Source organism: Nicotiana tomentosiformis, chromosome 2 (genome assembly GCF_000390325.3).
Source record: "Nicotiana tomentosiformis chromosome 2, ASM39032v3, whole genome shotgun sequence".
Lineage (NCBI taxonomy): Eukaryota > Viridiplantae > Streptophyta > Magnoliopsida > Solanales > Solanaceae > Nicotiana > Nicotiana tomentosiformis.
In genome coordinates this window covers 149,588,291-149,609,168 of record NC_090813.1, presented here as the reverse complement: position 1 = coordinate 149,609,168, position 20,878 = coordinate 149,588,291, and the positions used below count along the sequence as shown (strand labels likewise).

At 40.1% G+C, this 20,878-nt stretch overlaps 2 protein-coding genes across 2 annotated transcripts; both read left to right on the top strand.

Moving 5' to 3' along the window:
- Nucleotides 1-11,966: 11,966 nt before the first annotated feature.
- LOC138905848 (uncharacterized) lies at nt 11,967-12,326 on the top strand. Its single transcript, XM_070194366.1, has one exon. The coding sequence runs from the start codon at nt 11,967-11,969 to the stop codon at nt 12,324-12,326; it is 360 nt and encodes a 119-aa protein (XP_070050467.1).
- A 690-nt stretch (nt 12,327-13,016) lies between these two features.
- On the top strand, nt 13,017-13,454 carry LOC138905847 (uncharacterized). Its single transcript, XM_070194365.1, has one exon. It carries the CDS (start codon nt 13,017-13,019, stop codon nt 13,452-13,454), a length of 438 nt encoding a protein of 145 aa, XP_070050466.1.
- Nucleotides 13,455-20,878: the final 7,424 nt, after the last annotated feature.

The following is a 20,878-nucleotide window of genomic DNA, read 5'->3' as shown; positions in this document are numbered from 1 at the left end:
TATTTTTTACATGCTCAATTTGATTCTGTCCTTCAGTGTTGTCCCTTAACCTCATTTTATTCCTTTACTACTTGGTCTCTTTGAGTTCTTATTCCTTAGCCAGCTGAAAGCCAAGGCTACTTAGGTTTTGCCCTTTGACCTCCCTAGTGTGAGCATTGCTCAGGGTCCAATTGAGATCCTTGTGAACTCTGACACACCAGGACTTGGCCCCTAGTTATTCTCTGAATCTCTCCCATTAACCTCCCTAGTGTGAGCACTGCCCTGGGTTCTTGAAGCCCTTGGGAATTCTGAAATACTAGGGTTTTATTTCTATATGTTTTATACCTAGTGGGTGAATCAATTGATTTCTGGCTGCCTTATGTCAATGAAGATGTCATTTCTGGGCTATAGTAAACCATGGGAATGAAGGCCTGGTCTGGTCGGGTGTATCTTTGGGCCTGCTGTAGGCTCCATATAGTCATTTATTTCTGTAATTTATTCCATTCATTTTGGGTCTATAATAATTGTTGTAATAACAATTGGGGTATTAGTAAAATTGGGAAAGGGAATTTTCATTGAAATGGGTACAAATCCTGCCTATAGATATTTTATTTTTCTCATAAATGTGTCATTATGCTCAAACATATTCAGTTATTATGTGTTAGAAATCCTGCCTATAGGTATCCTATTTTGCTTAAATATGTTATTATGCTCAAACATGTTCAATTATTATGTGTCAGTAATCCTGCCTATAGGTTCTCTATTTGGTTCAAATGTGCTATGTTTTTACCTGTTAGAAACAATGCCTATAGGATATTGAATGATTAATATCTCAATATACGCATTGGATTCTGTTTACACACTGCCTAATCTACAAATTTAGATGCCATGCCTATAGGATCTAAAATCAGTTCTAATTGTAACTATAGAAATCATGCCCAGAGGATCTAAAATCAGTTTCAATTATGACTATAGAAATTCTGCCTATAGGGTGTAAAATCAGTCTTAATTATTGTCCTGCTCGTTTCTTTTAAGAGTTTTCAACACGGTGCTAATTATCATTATTAGGAACCATGCCTATAAGACTCGATTAAGCAATTCTGAACATATTCCTGTGATTACCATTGTTAGTTACTGTGTGAATCACCTAGACATGATGCCTATAGGTTTTAATCTCTTATACTTGTAATCAGTAGGCAATTATGCAGGCTTTAGAAATCGTATTAAGGGAAGTGGCTTTTAACACACGAACTGCCTGCTTATTAAAATTCAGAATCACATAGAAATCCTGCCTATAGGATTCTGCAACCTTAACTTGTTTAAAATATGCAACTGTCAGTGGCAATTAGTTTGCATGCATTTGTTGTCTAAATGCGGAGGCCAACTTGAGCCCTTATTTGCTTATACATGAAAGTCCAAATTGTTTTGTATGTCACCTAGTTTTTTCTCAATTTTGAGCAACCTAAGTTAAGTCTAGAACCACCTGAGATAGAGGTCCAAATGCCTCCTGGACCATAGGCACGAGACGGGTAGTGCACGCATAGGATACGATTTAGAATTAACTAGTGCGCTTTAGGCAAACAACTTAAAGGTAGTAATCGGGTAGCAGAAGATGATAGTCTATGCCCGCTGAATAATACGAGTAACACCCTATTTCGAAGGAGTTACTAAGTATTATTTATGTCGCACGGGGTGATCCTTTAGGCTAAAAAACTTAGGACCCCCTTTTTTGTTTTAAAATCAATCATTTTATTTATTTGCCCAATTTCGTCTTTTCTCTTTTGCTTAGACTAATTCATATAATTCCAGTTTGGCCGGGGACCCACCGTTGTGCCCCTCGAGGAGTGCCTAACACCTTCTCCTCGAGGTAATTTGAGCCCGTACCCGATCTTTGGTGACGCAAACTGGTTAAACCAGAGTTATCTGTAAATAGGTGCCCTAACGCACCTTAAATCCGTTAGGTGGTGACTCTTCTCTTTTAACACCCTTCCTTAAAAGAGATGTCACATGTCTAAACCCTATTTCGCGAGAAAAAGGGGTGCGACAGCATGGCGACTCTACTGGGGAGATTTTTAGGCTCTTACCATAGCGAACTTGGTCTATATGAATTAGTCTTCTTTGATGAATGTGTCTCCTTGTTCTTTATCGTTACATGAACATCCCGCTCCCGTTTCCGTTTTATTGCTACATGCACATCGTTTTCCCTATTTTCCCTTTATGTGAATTCATATTAATATGCAAATCTTTGCCTAATTTGGTTACATTATGTGTTTTTCCTTTATTTTCCAGTTATGTTCACTTGCTTCGAATCATTTTTTTAAAATTTTGCTATATCATGTCTTTCCCCATACCTACCATTTTGTTTGCTTTATTGCAAATCTTTCACATTGCGCGAACGAACTTCTTCCTTGTTTTTCTTTCTTTTTATGTCTTTACGCTCTATTTAATACTGCGTTTGTTGTCTTCATCATGCAAAATACTTGACAACATGTTGTTTTATCTTTACATAAAGCATGCTCCACATCATATTCCACTCGTGCGTAATTAATACTATAGCAGTGCTTGATGAGTGTCCGCGCTCTTCCTAAATCACCCTTTCAAATTCGGAATGGCTTATTTGCGATAAAACTAGTCGATCAGCGGTGCAATCGACGATTCCGTGCCTTCCCCTCTCAAGTTGTCTACTTGAGGGTACTGGTCTAAACTCTTCTAGAAACCCCCACTCTTATATTAACTATGCATGCATCATGTCTAAACCCAGTATGGGTTAGAACGCTGTCCGCGTAATAACTCTTTAAGGCAAGCCTTGTCCAAAGCCCACCGGGATTTCCTTAAATCTCAATGGGTACGATCATGATATGTGCATTATTTGGTGAGAACGTGTCCATATGCTAATCATTACTGTGTAAATAGTCGAATCCGGAGGGGAAAGGGCTAACTTTATTTGTTTTGCAGAAATGAGGCACGAAGTCCCCAGGTTCGGTATGGTTCGAAGTATCCCACCTTTTTTGTTAGATTGGTGGGAAAATCTCTCGCCGAGCGATAAAAACCATGTGAAAAGAGTTCTCGGGAATTTACCTTCTTTGTTAGATATTCAGCCGAACAATGTGTTAATTGAGGCTGCCACCATGTACTGGGATGAGAAGAGGGCCGTTTTCCATTTTGGTGATATAGAAATGACTCCCCTTCTAGAGGAAATAGGAGGCTTCACTGGGCTCCCATGGGATAGCCCTGGCTTGTTGGTACCGGAAAACCGTACTTCTCGAGGTTTCCTACAAATGATGGGATTCAGGAAAAATGATGAGTTAGTCTGTCTGAAGAAATCTTACATACCATTCGACTTCTTTTATGAGTGTTACGGTCACAACAAGTCATATCACCTTTACCATGATGAATTTGCCATCACTTCTTTAGGTTGGACTCACCACCGGGTTTTTGTATTCATTGTCTATTTTTCGGGGATGCTGATATTTTCGATATAAGGAGAAATGATCCACACTCGCCTAGATATGGTCACTAAGACCCTAATGGAAGGAATTGAGGGGCAAACTTACACTATTGTCCACATGATAGTGGCTGAGATGTACCGATGTAAGGACCCGTAAAAATTTTAACCAAAAACTCGGGGTTTCGTGGCGCCAAGATAGATTCCTTGTTGGATTGAACAGTACCCTACAGACTTAGAGAAAATGTTTCGCAGAAAAAAACGTTTCTGCGGCCCATTATGCGGCCGCATAATCACTCTTCGGACCGCATAATGGCCGTAGAGTGAAGCAGTAAGTTTGGCCAACTTGAGGTCAGTTTTGCGGTCGATTATGCGACCACATATCGGTCGTATAATTCCTCTTGGGTTTCTACGGAGGGAGTTCTGCGGTGCATTATGCGACCGCAAAACAAGTATGGGGACCGCATACTGGTCGCATACCTGAGCCAAAAGTTTAGGCCCTTGAGGGCCATTTCTGCAGTCACTTTGCGGACCACATAACCATTATGCGGTCGCTTATGCGACCGCAGACCTGTGTCGGGGCACCATTTTTCTTAATTTAAAACCCGACCCCCATTCCGTTAAATCACCCATTGAGTCTATTTTGAAGCTCAGTTATGATATTTCTAGAGAGAGAGAGAGATTGAGGGGGGGGTTCTAGAGGGAGGGCCTAATTTTCATCAATTAATCTTCAACCGTCACTCAAAGCTTGGAAATATTCAAGAAGAGCACCAAATTCTTCACCCTAAAAGGTAAGGCTTCATCACCCCAGCTCTTAATTTCAAACATAGCTATAATGGGGTACTAGGGTGATACTTCATGGGTATGAGGGTGGTTTATCTTGCATGCATGTGTGATGAAGAGTGTGGGGAAAAAGTGAGCTAGAACCATGAATGTTTTCCTAATTCTGGGTTCAATTTGTATATTGCTAAAATAGATTTTGGTTGCTAAGGGTTCCGGATAATTGTAGAGTCTAAAGAAGCGCAATTGAGGTATGTATGGCTAACTCTATTCTTCCTAGAATCGAACTCCCGGTGTCCGAATTATGGGTGTAAGATCTAATTTGATCATACTAGAATTGTTTGCCTTAGTGTGTTGGATTGAAAGATTCATGTTCCCTAATTGTTTTAGATGGTTACAATGTCATCATGCTATTTGAAAACGTAATTATGTTGTTTCCAAGCTCCTTCCCTTATGTGTGCAATGCCTTGTGTAATGATGTTATTTGAACGGATAAAAAGGAAAAAGGCTTGAATTGTAAAATGTTCCCAAGTGCCAAGAACTACTTAATAAATGAGGCTGATTGTGCCATGTAATGAAAGATGGGAAAGAAATGTGAATTTAGTGAACAATTGAAAGAGGCTATGTCTCAAGTGAGATGGCTTAGCCGATCGGGCCGAGATCAGACGCCATGCTGTACACATGGTGGCATTTGTGTTGGAATTGTGGATATGGATATGTCTCACCTGAGATGGCTTAGCCGGTCGGGCTGAGACCGGACTCTGTGTAAAAATACGGTGGCATTGTGAGTTGTGGCTTTCGCACTAAAGATTATTAATCTAAAAAGATGGAAAGATTGAATTGGAAACTATGTGACCCTTGGTGTTTTCGTTGTATTTCTATGAAACTCTTATTGATTATTATGACTGCCTTCTCTTTGTTTGACTGCTCATTCTACTAAGATTGGGTTTTGCCTTACATACTAGTACTATTCGACAGTACTAACGTCCCTTTTGCCGGGGGCACTACATCTTTGAATGGATGTAGGTGGTTCCATCGCAGATAGTGCCGATCGCAGATAGGTGGTGCTCTCTTGCTCTCCTCACAACAGTCTTGGTAAGCCCCATTTCTCCCAGGGGTCATGTAGTCCATCTTTTTTATAAGTTTTCATATTTTGAGGTATAGCCGGGGACTTGTTGCCAATATTGTCATGTTGCTCTTTTGCACTCGTAAAGGCTCCGTAGACGTTTATGCTGGTCATGTATGTATGTTAGGGTGGTCGTTGGAACGAGTTGTATTTTGGGAACTCAACTATGGCACAATGTATATAAGGAAAAATGAAGTAGCAACGTTTATATATTTTTATAATTGATCTCTCCCTTGTTTTACAAATGGTGATGCGATCCTGTTTTGGATTATGAATGAGTCGGGTTGGAAAGGTTTAATAGGCTTGCTCGACCGGGTTCACTCGGTTGAGCACCGGTCGCGCTCCCCGAGATTGGGGCATGACAACCGAACCTTAGACTGTTGCAAAAAAGGATATAGGCATTTCGAGGGTTGCAATCTATTGCTGCAAATGTGGTTGTTGGAACACCTTCAGAGAGGACAATACCGTCAAGAATTTTCGCGACGACCATGGAATGACCACATAGCTTATCACCATCGGAAAAGAATGACTTTTATCCCAGACAGGTTTGCACAACCGGGAAACGCTATGAGCTAGGTACATTTCCTTAGAAATTTGACTTATGACAAGATACATTGGATGTTCGAGTGGTTCCCTAGCAGTGAATTCATCATCAGGTCGAGAGATGTTCATCGTCTAGTGCTAATCGGATTAAGGGGAATCTATCCGTATGCTCCTAGGCAAGCTGGGAGAAAACAAGTTATACCACGAGTTTCCAAAATGGTTCATTACAAAGCAGATTTCCAAGGGAATATCATTCCATTCAAGTTTGAGGCACAACACATGTGGCATTAAAAGATTATTGCGGAGAAAGATACCATCGAGCCAGACAAGTATCATGCCAGCTATGTGTACTTCTACCCATCACTGTTGGTCGATGACATAACAGGAGAGGTCAAGCCAGGGGTTGATTTGAGAAATAGGGTCATAGACGGGGCTAAGAAGGCCATGCTTGGAGAAGGTCCCTCTGGGACCAAGTAGGTTAGGGGTAATGTTTTCTAGATTTGTTTTAAAATTTGATTGTAGAAGGCAAATGCCACTAGTGACTCTTTATAATTATTGTTGTTTTAGTAGAGATTTGGTCTATTTATCATATTAATGAAATGATGCAGTTATCGATATTGAGTTTTCTCCAAAGCTATATGTCGCTAGGCCTACCTTGGGCACAATGAGGTCCCCAAATTAGGACGCGAATTCTGCAATACGTGTTTAAATATCGTAAATATCCTTTTAATACTCTTTACTGACTTGTTTACCTTTTGTTTTTCTTCTTTTCTTTGTTTATTCCCATCCCCTAAGGTTGGTTTGTGCATACTGGCATCATCGACATGTCTTACCAGATCTAGAGGTCCTCCACCTCCTCCTCCTCTAAGTGATCCTAAGAATAAAGGAAAGGTTAAAATGGATGATCTGAGCGGTATCAGGAAAGACAATGTTATACATGCAGAGAATGTTGAGACTTCGGATGGTCGGAGTACTGCGGCACAGAATGACATTTTTTTGTGATTAGAGCAAAACATACTAGAGTTACAAAGGGAACTTGAGCAGGTCTGTAATTTGGCAAACCTTTCCCTTACCCTGAATGTCCCGACATCAACCAACAAAATGCCCAAAACTCAACACCTCCTCAAAACGCAGAAAACCAGCACCCGCAAAATCCTCCCACACCTCATCAATACGCCATGCCTCCCCCAAAATCCTAATTCTCCACCAGCACCAACTCCTCCAAAGCATCATCATCATCCGACCCAGTACCCACAAACTACCACATAGCACACTTCTTAGAATGCACCACAGCCTACTTCTGACCCGCAAAACTCTACCAATGACCACCATTATGCCCAGATTCCCGGAGTCCACCAAAGCAATCCCATATATGTAGAAACCTTACCCCACACCCCACAACAGATCCTATACATACCCGAATCCACCGAGAAGGACCTCCTCATCAAGACCATGGAAGAGGAACTCAAGAAACTTACCGTCAGGGTTCAAAATGTCGAAGGGGCAAAGTCGTTGAGGGTTTGAATTATGAAGATTTGTGTATTCAGCCAGTTGTAGAACTGCTAGAAGGTTACAAACCTCCTAAGTTCGAAATGTTCGACAGAACTGGTGATCCGAAGGTACACTTGAGAACATATTGTGACAAGCTTGTAGGAGTTGGCAGGGATAAAAGAATCCGCAGAAAGATATTCATGAGAAGCCTCACTGGAGACGCCCTATCTTGGTACATCAGTAAGAACCCAAAGAAATGGGTTAATTGGGTAAGCATGGCATCGGATTTTATGGATCGGTTTAGGTTTAACACAGAAAACGCACCGAACATTTTCTACATTCAAAATCTCAAGAAGAAGCCAACGGAAACTTTTTGCGAGTATGCTACTCGGTGGAGGTCTGAAGCTGCAAAAGTACGGCCAGTGCTGGAAGAAGAACAGATGAATAAGTTCTTCGTTAGAGCTCAGGATCAGCAATACTACGAATGATTGATGGTTATTGAAAACCATAAATTTTCTGATATCATCAAGTTGGGAGAGAGAATAGAAGAAGGGATCAAAAGCGGAATTGTGACAAATTTTGAAGCACTCCAAGCCACAAATAAGGCCCTGCAGCTAGGAGGTATCTCCAAGAAGAAAGAAGTAGGTGCAGTAATGGTAGCCCAAGGTCCGAAGTCTCCTCTCACATACTAAACACCTCCACCCACGTATCAGCCTTCACCTCCCAGATACCAACAACCTTCCACCACTTACCATACGTATAACACCCAACCCGCATACTACCACTCACCACCAGCCCGCCAAAACTACCAAAAACCTAGACCAAATTTTGACCGCAGACCACCTAGACAATACACCCAAATTAACAAATCTATAGACTAACTGTACGAGAGACTGAAGGTTGCCGGTTATATCACTCCCATTCCCGCTGTCGCCATGGAAAATTTCTCTCAATGGGTCAATCCAAATAAGACATGTGCCTATAACTTAGGCATGAAAGGTCATACTATTGATGAGTGTTGTACTTTGAAGGATAAGATTCAGACACTAATTGACACCAAAGTCATACAGGCAAAGGAGGCTGCACCCAATGTCCATAACAATCCTCTCCCGGATCACAGGGGTGGAGGGGTAAACATGATAGAGACCGATGAAGAATGGGACTCAGAGGGGTCAATTAGACTCATTCGAGAAGGGGATAATCCTGAAATATCTTCAGTCACTCTCACACCTATCATGGTACAAACTCAGGCACCAATTGAAGTTGAGGTAGCTGCACCAACTCCGTTTGAGGTTGAAGTAACGACACCCTTCACTGTGATGGTAACACTCACACCGTCTTATAAATCTATGGATTATGCTGCAGAAGCAAGAAGGAAAGGAAAGGGCAAAATGAAAGAAACTGGTGCAGCACAAGGTATGACCAGAACTAGTAGGGTTTACACACCCGAGCATTTGGGAGGAACAAGTAAAGAAGCCGCTTCCAGGCAGCCCATCATTGAAACCGGCCCGAATAATCTTTAGAAAAAGGTGCAAGCAAGGGAGTATTCTATGGTTGATCATTTGAACAAAACCCCTGCTAAGATATCCATTCTATCACTACTGCAGAATTTTGAGGCACACAGGAATGCGTTGATGAAAGTGTTGAATGAGGCTTATGTACCCAATAACATTACCAGTGGAGAGATGGCCAATATGATAGGATAGGTGTTGGAAAGCCACAAGATCACTTTTCATGAAGACCAGCTACCCCCAGAAGGACTAAGTCATAACAGGGCACTGCATATCACAGTGCAGTTTGAGGATAAGTTCATTGCCAGAGTCCTGATAGATGGGGGTTCGAGTCTTAACATATGTCCACTAACTACTCTGAAAATATTGGGTAAAGGCGTGCACGAGATACGAGTAGGAAATATGAATATGAAAACATTTGATGGGCCTCAAAGGGCCACAATTGGGGAAACCAATCTCAACCTATAGATGGGCCCAACCTGGTTTGATGTTTAGTTTCATGTGTTGGACATATCTGCTACCTACAACCTATTCTTGGGACGACCTTGGATACATGCTGCTGGTGCCGTAGCTTCTACTCTACGTTAGGTCGTGAAGTTTGAGTGGAACCATCAGGAAGTGATCATTCATGGGGACAGAAGTAATCCCATTTACACCATTCAAATTGTTCCGGTCATTGAGAATAAAAGGAAGTTGGGTGGAGAAACATACCATCGCATCGAGCGCGTCAATGCAATTGAAAAGGACAAATGGTGGAGCAGTAAGATAGAAGGCATATTGGCATGGAAAGGGTATGAGCCTGCAAAGGTCTCAGTAAGAACCTCTAGAGGATCACCAAACCAATACTACTAAAGCGTCACGGCACAATATTTGGGCTTGGGTATGAATACACCTGGCACGAGTATTAGAATTGGTCGCCACCATGGCGTGGTCCTTATTATCCTCTAGACCAACCAATACCACATTTGAGCCAGTCATTTTATCAAGCTGACATGATGTGGGAGTGCAGAGAAGATGAAGTTCTAGTCGGTATAAGGAATTAATTTCTAGATGATGAAGACATGGATTGCAGTGCGATAGTTGAGGAGGAAGAGGAGGAAGGCCTCATTATTCAGACCGTGGACAAGGGAGTTGTTCTCAAGAATTGGACTGATGCACCATCAAGGGCCCATTGAGTTCCTGGGTAGCTTGGCAATTAGCATCATTTATTTTAAAAGCAATTTTTATGAGCATTAAAACATTTTCAGTATTTTGTTTTAAGCATGTTTTATTTTAAAATAATTTCTCGAGTCATCGAGCCGTACCTGTTTGACGTTTTCAAGATTTACCTAAATGCATTGTTGTTTTTAGTATTTATTATTGTTCTTTATATTTTTTCTCTACAACATTATTATTACCTATCCCAATGAACTTACGACTGTGGCATGTAATGAGACAACACAACATAAGGATAATGATTAAGAGGATCTGGAAGAGGATATAATATCCGAGGAAATTGTCAGAGAAGTGGAAAAATTTGAAAACAAGCCTAAGTCCACTCTGGATGAGACTGAAACAGTTAATCTAGGAGACTCTGAAACAGTCAAAGAAAGAATATGAAGATATCTTTGCATGGTCCTATGATGATATGACCGGTTTGAGCACGTCCATAGTGGCTCATAAACTACCTACCAACCCAATGTGTCCGCCGGTAAAGAAGAAGCTCAGAAAGTTCAAGACGGATATGAGTTTGAAAATCAAAGAAGTCACCAAGCAGATCAAAGCTAAGGTTCTCAGAGTGGTTGAATATCCAACTTGGTTGGCTAACATCGTGCCAGTTCCGAAGAAGGATGGGAAAGTCAGAGTATGTGTCAATTATCGGGACCTAAACAAAGCAAGTCCCAAATATGATGTCCCGTTACCCAACATACACATACTGATTGACAACTGCGCCAAGCATGAACTCCAATCCTTTGTGGATTGCTTCGTGGGATATCATCAGATCTGGATGGATGAAGAAGATGCCGAAAAGACAGCTTTTATCACACTATGGGGGTGTACTACTATAAAACGATGTCATCTGGTCTGAAGAATGCTGGGGCCACTTATATGAGGGCCATGACAACTATTTTCCACGATATGATACACAAGAAGATAGAGGTATATGTGGATGATGTCATCATCAAATCCAAGAAAAGTACATATCACAAAGCAGACTTGAGGAAATTGTTTGATCGGCTTCGGAGGTACAATTTGAAATTGAATCCCGCAAAATGTGCATGCGGGGTCCCCACGGGAAAATTATTAGGATTCATCATTAGCCACCGAGGAATTGAGCTAGACCCATCAAAGGTCAAGGCTATCCAGGATTTGCCACCTCCAAAGAACAAGAAAGACGTGATGAGCTTCTTGGGATATCTTAATTACATCAACTGCTTCATAGCACAATCAACCGTGATATGTGAGCCGATTTTCAAAATGTTAAGTAAGGATGCCGCAACCAATTGTACTAAAGACTACCAGAATGTTTTTGACAGAATCAAAGAATATTTGTCCACACCGCCAGTCCTAGTCCCGCCAGAACCTGGTAGACCACTGCTACTCTATCTCTCCATATTAGATGGGGCTTTCGGTTGTGTCTTGCGACAACACGATGAGAGGGGAAGGAAAGAACATGCCATATACTATCTGAGTAAGAAGTTCACACCAAACAAAGCATGGTATTCCCACATATCTAATATCAAGGATGGATCCTCTGAAGTACATCTTCCAGAAACCCATACCTACTACAGGGAAGCTAGAAAAATGGCAGATATTGTTGAGTGAATTCGACATCGTCTATGTGACTCAGAAGGTGGTTAAGGGACAAGCATTAGCGGATGGTCTTGCGGAAAATCCTATAGGAGGAGAATACGAACCACTAAAAATGTATTTTCTTGATGAAGAAGTATCATTCGTAGGAGAAGATATCGCCGAAACCTACGACGGGTGGAGAATGTTTTTCGATGGAGCTGCAAACTTCAAAGGAGTAGGTATTGGAGCCGTTTTGGTGTCAGAAATAGGTAAACATTATCCGGTATCCGCGAAACTCAGATTTTCATGCACCAATAATATGGCAGAATATGAGGCTTGCATATTGGGGCTCAATTTGGCCGTTGACATGAATATACAGAAATTACTAGTAATCGGTGATTCAGATCTTCTGGTACATCAGGTGCAGGGAGAATGGGTTACAAAGAATACCAAGATATTACCATACCTATATCATGTGCAAGATATGATGATGAGGTTCACGAAGATAGAGTTTAGACATGTCCCGAGAATCCAGAATGAGTTCACTGACGCATTGGCCACTTTGTCCTCCATGATACAACATCCAGACATGAATTTCATCGACCCCATTCCGGTAAGGATTCATAATCATCCAGCTTACTACGCTCATGTTGAAGAAAAAGCAGACGGGAATCTATAGTTCCATGATATCAAGAAGTACTTGGCAAAAGGAGAGTACCTAGAGCATGCAAATCATACTAAAAAACGCACGCACCGAAGATATTCTAACCATTTCTTCCAAAGTGGAGTAATAATGTACAGAAGGACTCCAGACTTAGGATTATTACGGTGTGTTGACGCCAATGAAGCTTCCAAACTGCTCGAAGAGATACACTTTGGAACTTGCGGACCACACATGAATGGTTTCGTTCTAGCCAAGAAGATACCGAAGGCAGGTTATTTTTGGATGACTATGGAAACATACTGCATCAAGTATATCCAGAAATGTCATCAGTGCCAAATACACACAGATATGATACGGGTGCCGCCAAATGAACTCAATGCAATGAGTGCACCTTGGCCTTTTGCCGCTTGGGGAATGGACGTCATTGGACCAATCAAGACCGCCGCTTCAAACGAGCACAGGTTCATTTTAGTGGCTATAGACTACTTCACAATATGGGTCGAAGCTGCATCCTACAAAGCTGTAACCAAGAAAGTCGTTATAGATTTTGTCAGAGATCGTATTATTTGCCGATTCGGGGTTCCAGAGTCCATCATCACCGACAACGCCGCCAATCTCAACAGTGACCTAATGAAAGCTATGTGCGAGACCTTCAAAATCAAGCACAAGAATTCCACAACATAAAGGCTTCAAATGAATGGAGACATGGAGGCCGCATACAAGAATATCAACAAAATACTGAGGAAGATGGTAGATAACCATAAGCAATGGCACGAGAGGTTACCATTTGCCTTATTGGGGTACCGGACCACAGTCTGCACATCAACCGGGGCAACTCCCTATTTGCTGGTCTACGGTACCGAAGCTGTCATTCCTGCCGAGGTTGAAATTCCTTCTTTAAGAATTATACAAGAAGCTAAACTCAGTGATGTAGAATGGATAATAAGCCGCTATGAACAATTAGCTCTCATTGACGGGAAAAGAATGAATGCAGTGTGTCATGGTCAACTCTATCAGAATAGGATGTCCAGAGATATTAACAAAAGGGTCAAACCTAGACAGTTCGCACCAGGGCAGCTGGTACTGAAGCAGATCTTCCCGCCTCAAGATGAAGCCAAAGGAAAATTTTCGCCCAATTGGTAAGGGCCCTACATGGTTCGCCGAGTACTAACAGGAGGAGCACTCATACTCACAGAAATGGACGGAGAGGTTTGGCCAAATCCTATCAAATCAAATGCAGTCAAAAGATATTATTTTTAGAATGTTCGCATTTCTTCGTATGATGTAATTGAACTACGCTTGACCTAATTCCCGTTTAAGAGGGGATACATAGGTAGCCCTGTGGGTTCGGTCACAATTCAATAAAATTTTCATTTTCCCCACAATCAGAAACTGGGGCAGAATTTTGAGGAGGACCCTCAAAATTACGGGGCAAGCTCAGCCAACGGCACAGTGTGCGGAATATCCAGAAAATCATCTGAATAACTGGACCCTCAAAATTCTATGGCAAGAAGTCGCAATGTCTTTGATAATGTCCCAGTTACTGGTTCATCTAATTTATTTAATATTATTTTATTTTAAATAACTATGCACACATATTTTTCGGAAAGCTTTATTTTTAGCCAGATGCTACCCATGGTAACTCGAGCAGGATTTCAATGTAGAGCAAAGCAAAACAATTAGGCGGAGGCACAAACCGACCTCCCCGTAAAACTCACAATTTTCCTTTGGATACAAGAACAAGGAATAGCCGCGAGTGCGTGCGCACCTTAGAATCACTATCTTCATAACAACAAAGCTACCGAACGCAAGCATATCTCCAGCTAAGAAATACTCTGCTATCATTTATTATCTATTCATTGCATGAGACTAAGCATTGTCTACATTTGCATGAGGCTAATCTCTGTCTCCTTAATTGCACAAGGCTAAGCTCTGCCTTTCCTATTGAATGAGACTAAGCATTGTCTCACATCTTCCATGAGGCTAAGCCCTTCCTCCTCAATTGCACAAGGCTAAGCTCTACCTTTCCTATTGCATGAGACTAAGCATTGTCTCCATTTTGCATGAGGCTAAGCTCTTCCTCCTTAATTGCACATGGCTAAGCTATGCCTTTCCTATTGCATGAGACTAAGCATTGTCTCCATTTTTCATGAGGCTAAGCTCTGCCTCCTAAATTACACAAGGCTAAGCTCTGCCTTTCCTATTGCATGAGACTAAACATTGTCTCCCATCTTGCATGAGGCCAAGCCCTGCCTCCTCAATTGTACAAGGCTAAGCTCTGCCTTTCCTATTGCATGAGACTAAGCATTGTCTCCCATCTTGCATGAGGCTAAGCCCTGCCTCCTTAATTGCATAAGGCTAAGCTCTGCCTTTCCTATTGCACGAGACTAAGCATTGTCTGAGGCTAAGCCATGCCTCCTTAATTGCATAAGGCTAAGCTTTGCCTTTCCTATTGCACGAGATTAAGAATTGTCTCCATCTTGCATGAGGCTAAGCCCTGCCTCCTTAATTGCATAAGGCTAAGCTCTGGCTTCCCAATGCACGAGACTAAGCATTGTCTCCAATCCTGCGTGAGACTAAGCATTGTCTCCAACCTTGCACAAGACTAAGCATTGTCTCCAATCTTGCACAAGACTAAGCATTTTCTCTCTTTGCATAACCACAAATGCTACGTTGTTCAAAACCTTGCAATATTCTCTTCTCTCGGGGCTAAGCTCTACCCCCGATTCTACACAAGATTAAGCTCTGTCTTGTTTCATCTCAAGTATCATGTCTTTCCATCTCATGGGTTGAAGCATAGCCAAATTTTTTGAAGGCGTCATAGTTCTAAGGCATCATCCTCATAGCCGGAAGACACCATGCCATGGCCTGAGGATCTCTCAATATTGCACATCATTATTCAAAGGCATCATAGTTCAGAGACACCATCTTCATAGCCCGAGAACATCATTTCATGGCATGCGAATCCCCTATCTCACAATTCATGGCCCAGGACATCACGGTCTAAGGACATCATCCTCACCGTCCAAAGATGATCTCCATAGTCCAGAGGGAATTTGCATCATGATTAAATTTATGCAATAATCTATATGTATTTGTATGCATCATGTTTTGATTTTGCAGGTGATCCAAGAATTAATCGTTCTCTTAACTTGAGCAATCTTCACACCGGTTTCCATTCAACGTTCATGTCTAGAAATTATTTCAAACGTAACCAACCACCGTCTGTTACCCATTTCCATCTGATAACCATTCAAATATCCATAACCATTCCCAGATACATCCGTTTACAATCCTGATATTGTCCTATCCAGAATATCTTGTCCGTTCTTACAATAACTCTATCGGTTTATTCCACCGTTGGATCCAGAACTACACATGGCCCGATTTCTATAATACCAGGGATATGTAGGCAGCTCAGAAACCAGGGTCTGGCCTATATTTTTCAAAATCACCCCGTTCGGTCAAAATCCATCATCATTCCTTTACCCGACAACTCTTTCATCCTTTCCGGGTAAAGAGGGGCAGTTGTTGATAACCAATTTTTCCCTCATATTTTCCAAATAGCTCATATATATCATCATTTGATTTACAATCATACACACGTATTTTTTCATAATTTTCCATAATTTGTAAAGACTTTAAATCAATTTATTTCTGCATTTTTATTATATAAATATCCAATAATTACCCTACAAATTATTTTTTTGATGATTTAATCATCTAAACTTATCATTTATACCAATATGAGGTTTTAAATATTTTCAGTGCATTTATCATAATTGCATTTGCATTTTCTAGGGCCAAATTGCACATTTTGCAATAATAGCCCATATGCATATATAATTATATTATTCATACAGAAAATGACTTTTTATATTTTTATAATGTTAAGTAATTATTTTTAATAATTTTCATGCATAAATGATATTTTTGTTATTTATTAATTATTTTATAAATTATTTATTTGTTAGAGAGTGGGTATTTAAAATCTAGCCCTAAAATCCCCTATTTTCGGATTTCAGCCAACACCCTTACACCAGCCCAGTACCCTGAGCCCAAACCAAATAACCCCCAGCCCAACTAATTAAACTAACCCGGCCCAGAACCCCTAAATAATTGTGGCCGTTGATCTCTGAGATCAACAACCCATATTACTCCTACCCTTTTAATTAAGCAAACTCCCCTAAACCCTAAACTATTCTCCACCATCCACCGCCTTTGGATTCTTTCATGTCTCTTCCCAAACCCTAGTCGTCTCCCCCAATTTTCTCTCATAATCCCACCGGACATGGGATTACATAATTGTTTCTTGCCATATTCTACTTCCCCCTGGTACTGGAACCTTCTATATACCGCTTGCCTAAACATGGCAAGCGGATCTCATCAACTTCAAACCAAAGCTGGTTCAGTTCCTTGACCTTTTTCGTCTATGTTTGTGCTTGTTCTTTTATGGTATGAATCTCTATGAACCTCTGTGATTCTTACTTTCCCTAGAATTAGGGTTTCAGATCTCTTTTAGATCGAACCAAATCTGGTTTGATTCTTTGATTTTAAGCGCTATTTCCGTCTATGTTCATTCTTGTTCTTTTATGGTATGAATCTATGTGTATTTCTGTGATTCCTACTCACCCTAAAATTAAGGTTTTAGATTCTTTTAGATCGAACCAAATCTGGTTTGATTCTTTGATTTTAAAAGGTATTTCTGTCTATGTTCATCTTATTCTATGCAGAATGTGATTTTTACCTTTTATTTATTTTAGATTTCTGCCGATTTGTGTACTTTACCAAAAATTAGGGTTTTGAAATTTTCTCTTTTCCTTACTGTTTTCGATTGCTTTCCTTTATAAGTGTTTGGCTGATATTTTTTCATGTTTATGTGTTCTATTTCTCCACTATATAAACCTCTCCCCACTCCCATTTGAAACAGTTCTCGAATCATTAAGAAAATTACTAAAAATTAAAGCTGTGTGATCTTTGCTCTTTAACAATCTTGTTCTGCACTTTGATTCCTGGCTGGCTGAAAGCCAAGGCCAGAAATTCTGGGTTCTTGCTCTTTCGTTGATATTCATAACACTTCCTTTCTTTCTTGTTTCATTTAACTAGTGAATTACCAAACCTTTGTCATTTCATTCTGATTTACCTGTCATTAACATGAGTTTTCACTTCTGAAGATTTTTATTCCACGTGTTACTTCAATTTTAGGCTTTGCTAATTTGAATGATATTACGTTTTGTAGTTTGAGACATGTTTAGACCTGAGTTGATTAATTTCTTTTAATTTTGCCTAGCCTATGTGTTATTAATAGTCACCCCTCTATTGTTTAAAATTGCTACTGGAACATGCTCTCCCTTCTCCTTCTATGGATTAGTAGATTAAGTATGAGTGTATTCATTAAGTAAATAACAATTATGTTTCTGAATTGCTGCAATTTAGCCTGTTTTGATCCTGTTTTCATCAGGTCTTGACTTCTCTAGTAATTGCCCTAATTAGTTCTCAGCATGTTAGATTCTATTGCCAATTGATATGATTCCTTCTTGTGACACTAGCCTTCTGCACTTAGCATAATCTGAAATCTCTTTTTCTTCTTACTATAAGTCTGTCTTGCAACTTGTCTTGTTAATATGTGCATTATGTGATTGAACTCGTTTTCTGAAACTTGGTTAAGTCTGTCTTAAATCTAAGCATGTTCTGTTACCTGTTTTTTACGTGCTCAATTTGATTCTGTCCTTTAGTGTTGTCCCTTAACCTCATTCTATTCCTTTACTACTTGGTCTCTTTGAGTTCTTATTCCTTAGCCAGCTGAAAGCCAAGGCTACTTAGGTTTTGCCCTTTGACCTCCCTAGTGTGAGCATTGCTCAGGGTCCAATTGAGATCCTTGTGAACTCTGACACACCAGGTCTTGGCCCCTAGTTATCCTCTGAATCTCTCACATTAACCTCCCTAGTGTGAGCACTGCCCTGGGTTCTTGAATCCCCTGGGAATTCTGAAACACTAGGGTCTTGATTCTATATGTTTTATACCTAGTAGGTGAATCAATTGATTTCTGGCTGCCTTATGTCAATGAAGATGTCATTTCTGGGCTACTGTAAACTATGGGAATGAAGGCCTGGTCTGGTCGGATGTATCTTTGGGCCTGCTGTAGGCTCCCTATAGTCATTTATTTCTGTAATTTATTCCATTCATTTTGGGTCTATAATAATTGTTGTAATAACAATTGGGGTATTAGTAAAATTGGAAAAGGGGATTTGCATTGAAATGGATAGAAATCCTGCCTATAGGTATTCTATTTTGCTTATAAATGTGTCATTATGCTCAAACATATTCAGTTATTACGTGTTAGAAATCCTGCGTATAGGTATCCTATTTTGCTTAAATGTGTTATTATGCTCAAACATGTTCAATTATTATGTGTCAGTAACCATGCCTATAGGTTCTCTATTTGATTCAAATGTGCTTTGTTTTTACCTGTTAGAAACAATGCCTATAGGACATTGAATGATTAATATCTCAATATGCGCATAGGATTCTGTTTACACACTGCCTAATATACAAATTTAGATTCCATGCCTATAGGATCTAAAATCAGTTCTAATTGTAACTATAGAAATCATGCCTATAGGATCTAAAATCTGTTTCAATTATGACTATAGAAATTCTGCCTATAGGGTCTAAAATCAGTCTTAATTATTGTCCTACTCATTTCTTTTAAGAGTTTTCAACACTGTGCTAATTATCATTATTAGGAACCATGCCTATAGGACTCGATTAAGCAATTCTGAACATATTCCTGTGATTACCATTGTTAGTTACTGCGTGAATCACCTAGACATGATGCTTATAGGTTTTAATCTCTTATACTTGTAATCAGTAGGCAACTATGTAGGCTTTAGAAATCGTATTAAGGGAAGTGGCTTTTAACACACGAACTGCCTGGTTATTAAAATTCAAAATCACATAGAAATCCTGCCTATAGGATTCTGCAACCTAAACTTGTTTAAAATATGCAACTGTCAGTGGAAATTAGTTTGCGTGCATTTGTTGTCTAAATGTGAAGACCAACTTGAGCCCTTATTTTCTTGTACATGAAAGTCCAAATTGTTTTGTTTGTCACCTAGTTTTTTCTCAATTTTGAGCAACCTAAGTTAAGTCTAGAACCTCCCGAGATAGAGGTCCAAATGCCTCCTGGACCATAGGCACGGGACGGGTAGTGCACGCATAGGATACGATTTAGAATTAACTAGTGCGCTTTAGGTAAACAACTTAAAGATAGTAATCAGGTAGCAGGAGATGATAGTCTGTGCCCGCTGAATAATACGAGTAACACCCCATTTTGAGGGAGTTACGACGTATTATTTATGTTGCACGGGGGTGATCCTTTAGGCTAAAAAACTTAGAACCCCCCTTTTTGTTTTAAAATCAATCATTTTATTTATTTGCCCAATTTTGTCTTTTCTCTTTTGCTTAGACTAATTCATATAATTCTAGTTCGGCAGGGACCCACCGTTATGGACCTCGAGGAGTGCCTAACACCTTCTCCTCGAGGTTATTTGAGCCCTTACCCGATCTTTGGTGATGCAAACTGGTTAAACCAGAGTTATCAGCAAATAGGTGCCCTAACGCACCTTAAATCTGTTAGGTGGCGACTCTTCTCTTTTAACACCCTTCCTTAAAAGAGATGTCACGTGTCGAAACCTTATTTTGCGAGAAAAAAGCGGCGCGACACATATCATTCTTGAACACATTCCCAAAGGATAACATAATGTGTTAGGAACATTTTGAACACGTTTTGAATACTTAATTCTCGACACTTTGCTTATTCGGGACAATCAAATTTATTGGGAACAACTCGGAACATAGAATAAGGAGCTTGAGACAATCATACTTGAAACTTATGAGAACATCATTGAATTCAATTATAATAGAGTAGTTTAGCCAACAAACCTTGCTTTTAGCTTTCCTTAAATTACTACAACATTCCGAAAATTCTAGCAAAATCTATTTTGAGACATAACAAAATTGAACCATTATTAGGAAGACATTCATGATCTCAGCTCAATTGAGCATTTTATCAAACACTAAGTGTGAAAATTTAACTACAAGGTTCTTCTACACGATTTTCTTCACTCCACAGCCCAATCTTTACTTATTTGAGCTCACCAATCTTCCCACAAACCTTATTAGTACAATAATGTATAAATAATACTCTTACACCCAAGAATCATACTCCTAATCACCCATCTTTTACCCCAGACTCGAAATTGAAGACTAGGGATTTGAATCTTACCTCTTAGATGAAGATCTTGTGAGATTTCCTTGTTGGATTTCAAAGCTTGGGCAAGATATTGATGAATAAAACACTTCATCTACTTTCTCTCTTTAGAACACTCTCACTTCTCTCTAAAAAGCCTTAGGTAATTGCCCCAAAATAAACCCCAAAGCCTATTTATCAAAATGGGGTAGGGTTATGAAAATAAAAAAATTAACCTTCCAAAAGCAGGTCTGCGGTCACATAATGGACCGCAGAATGGGTATGCGGGTCATAAAATGGTTGCAAAAATTAGTGC

Bases quoted from the DNA above. Each gene is read 5' to 3' on its own strand.
- LOC138905848 (XM_070194366.1), top strand. From the start codon at position 11,967: ATGGCAGAATATGAGGCTTGCATATTGGGGCTCAATTTGGCCGTTGAC.
- LOC138905847 (XM_070194365.1), top strand. From the start codon at position 13,017: ATGGAGGCCGCATACAAGAATATCAACAAAATACTGAGGAAGATGGTA.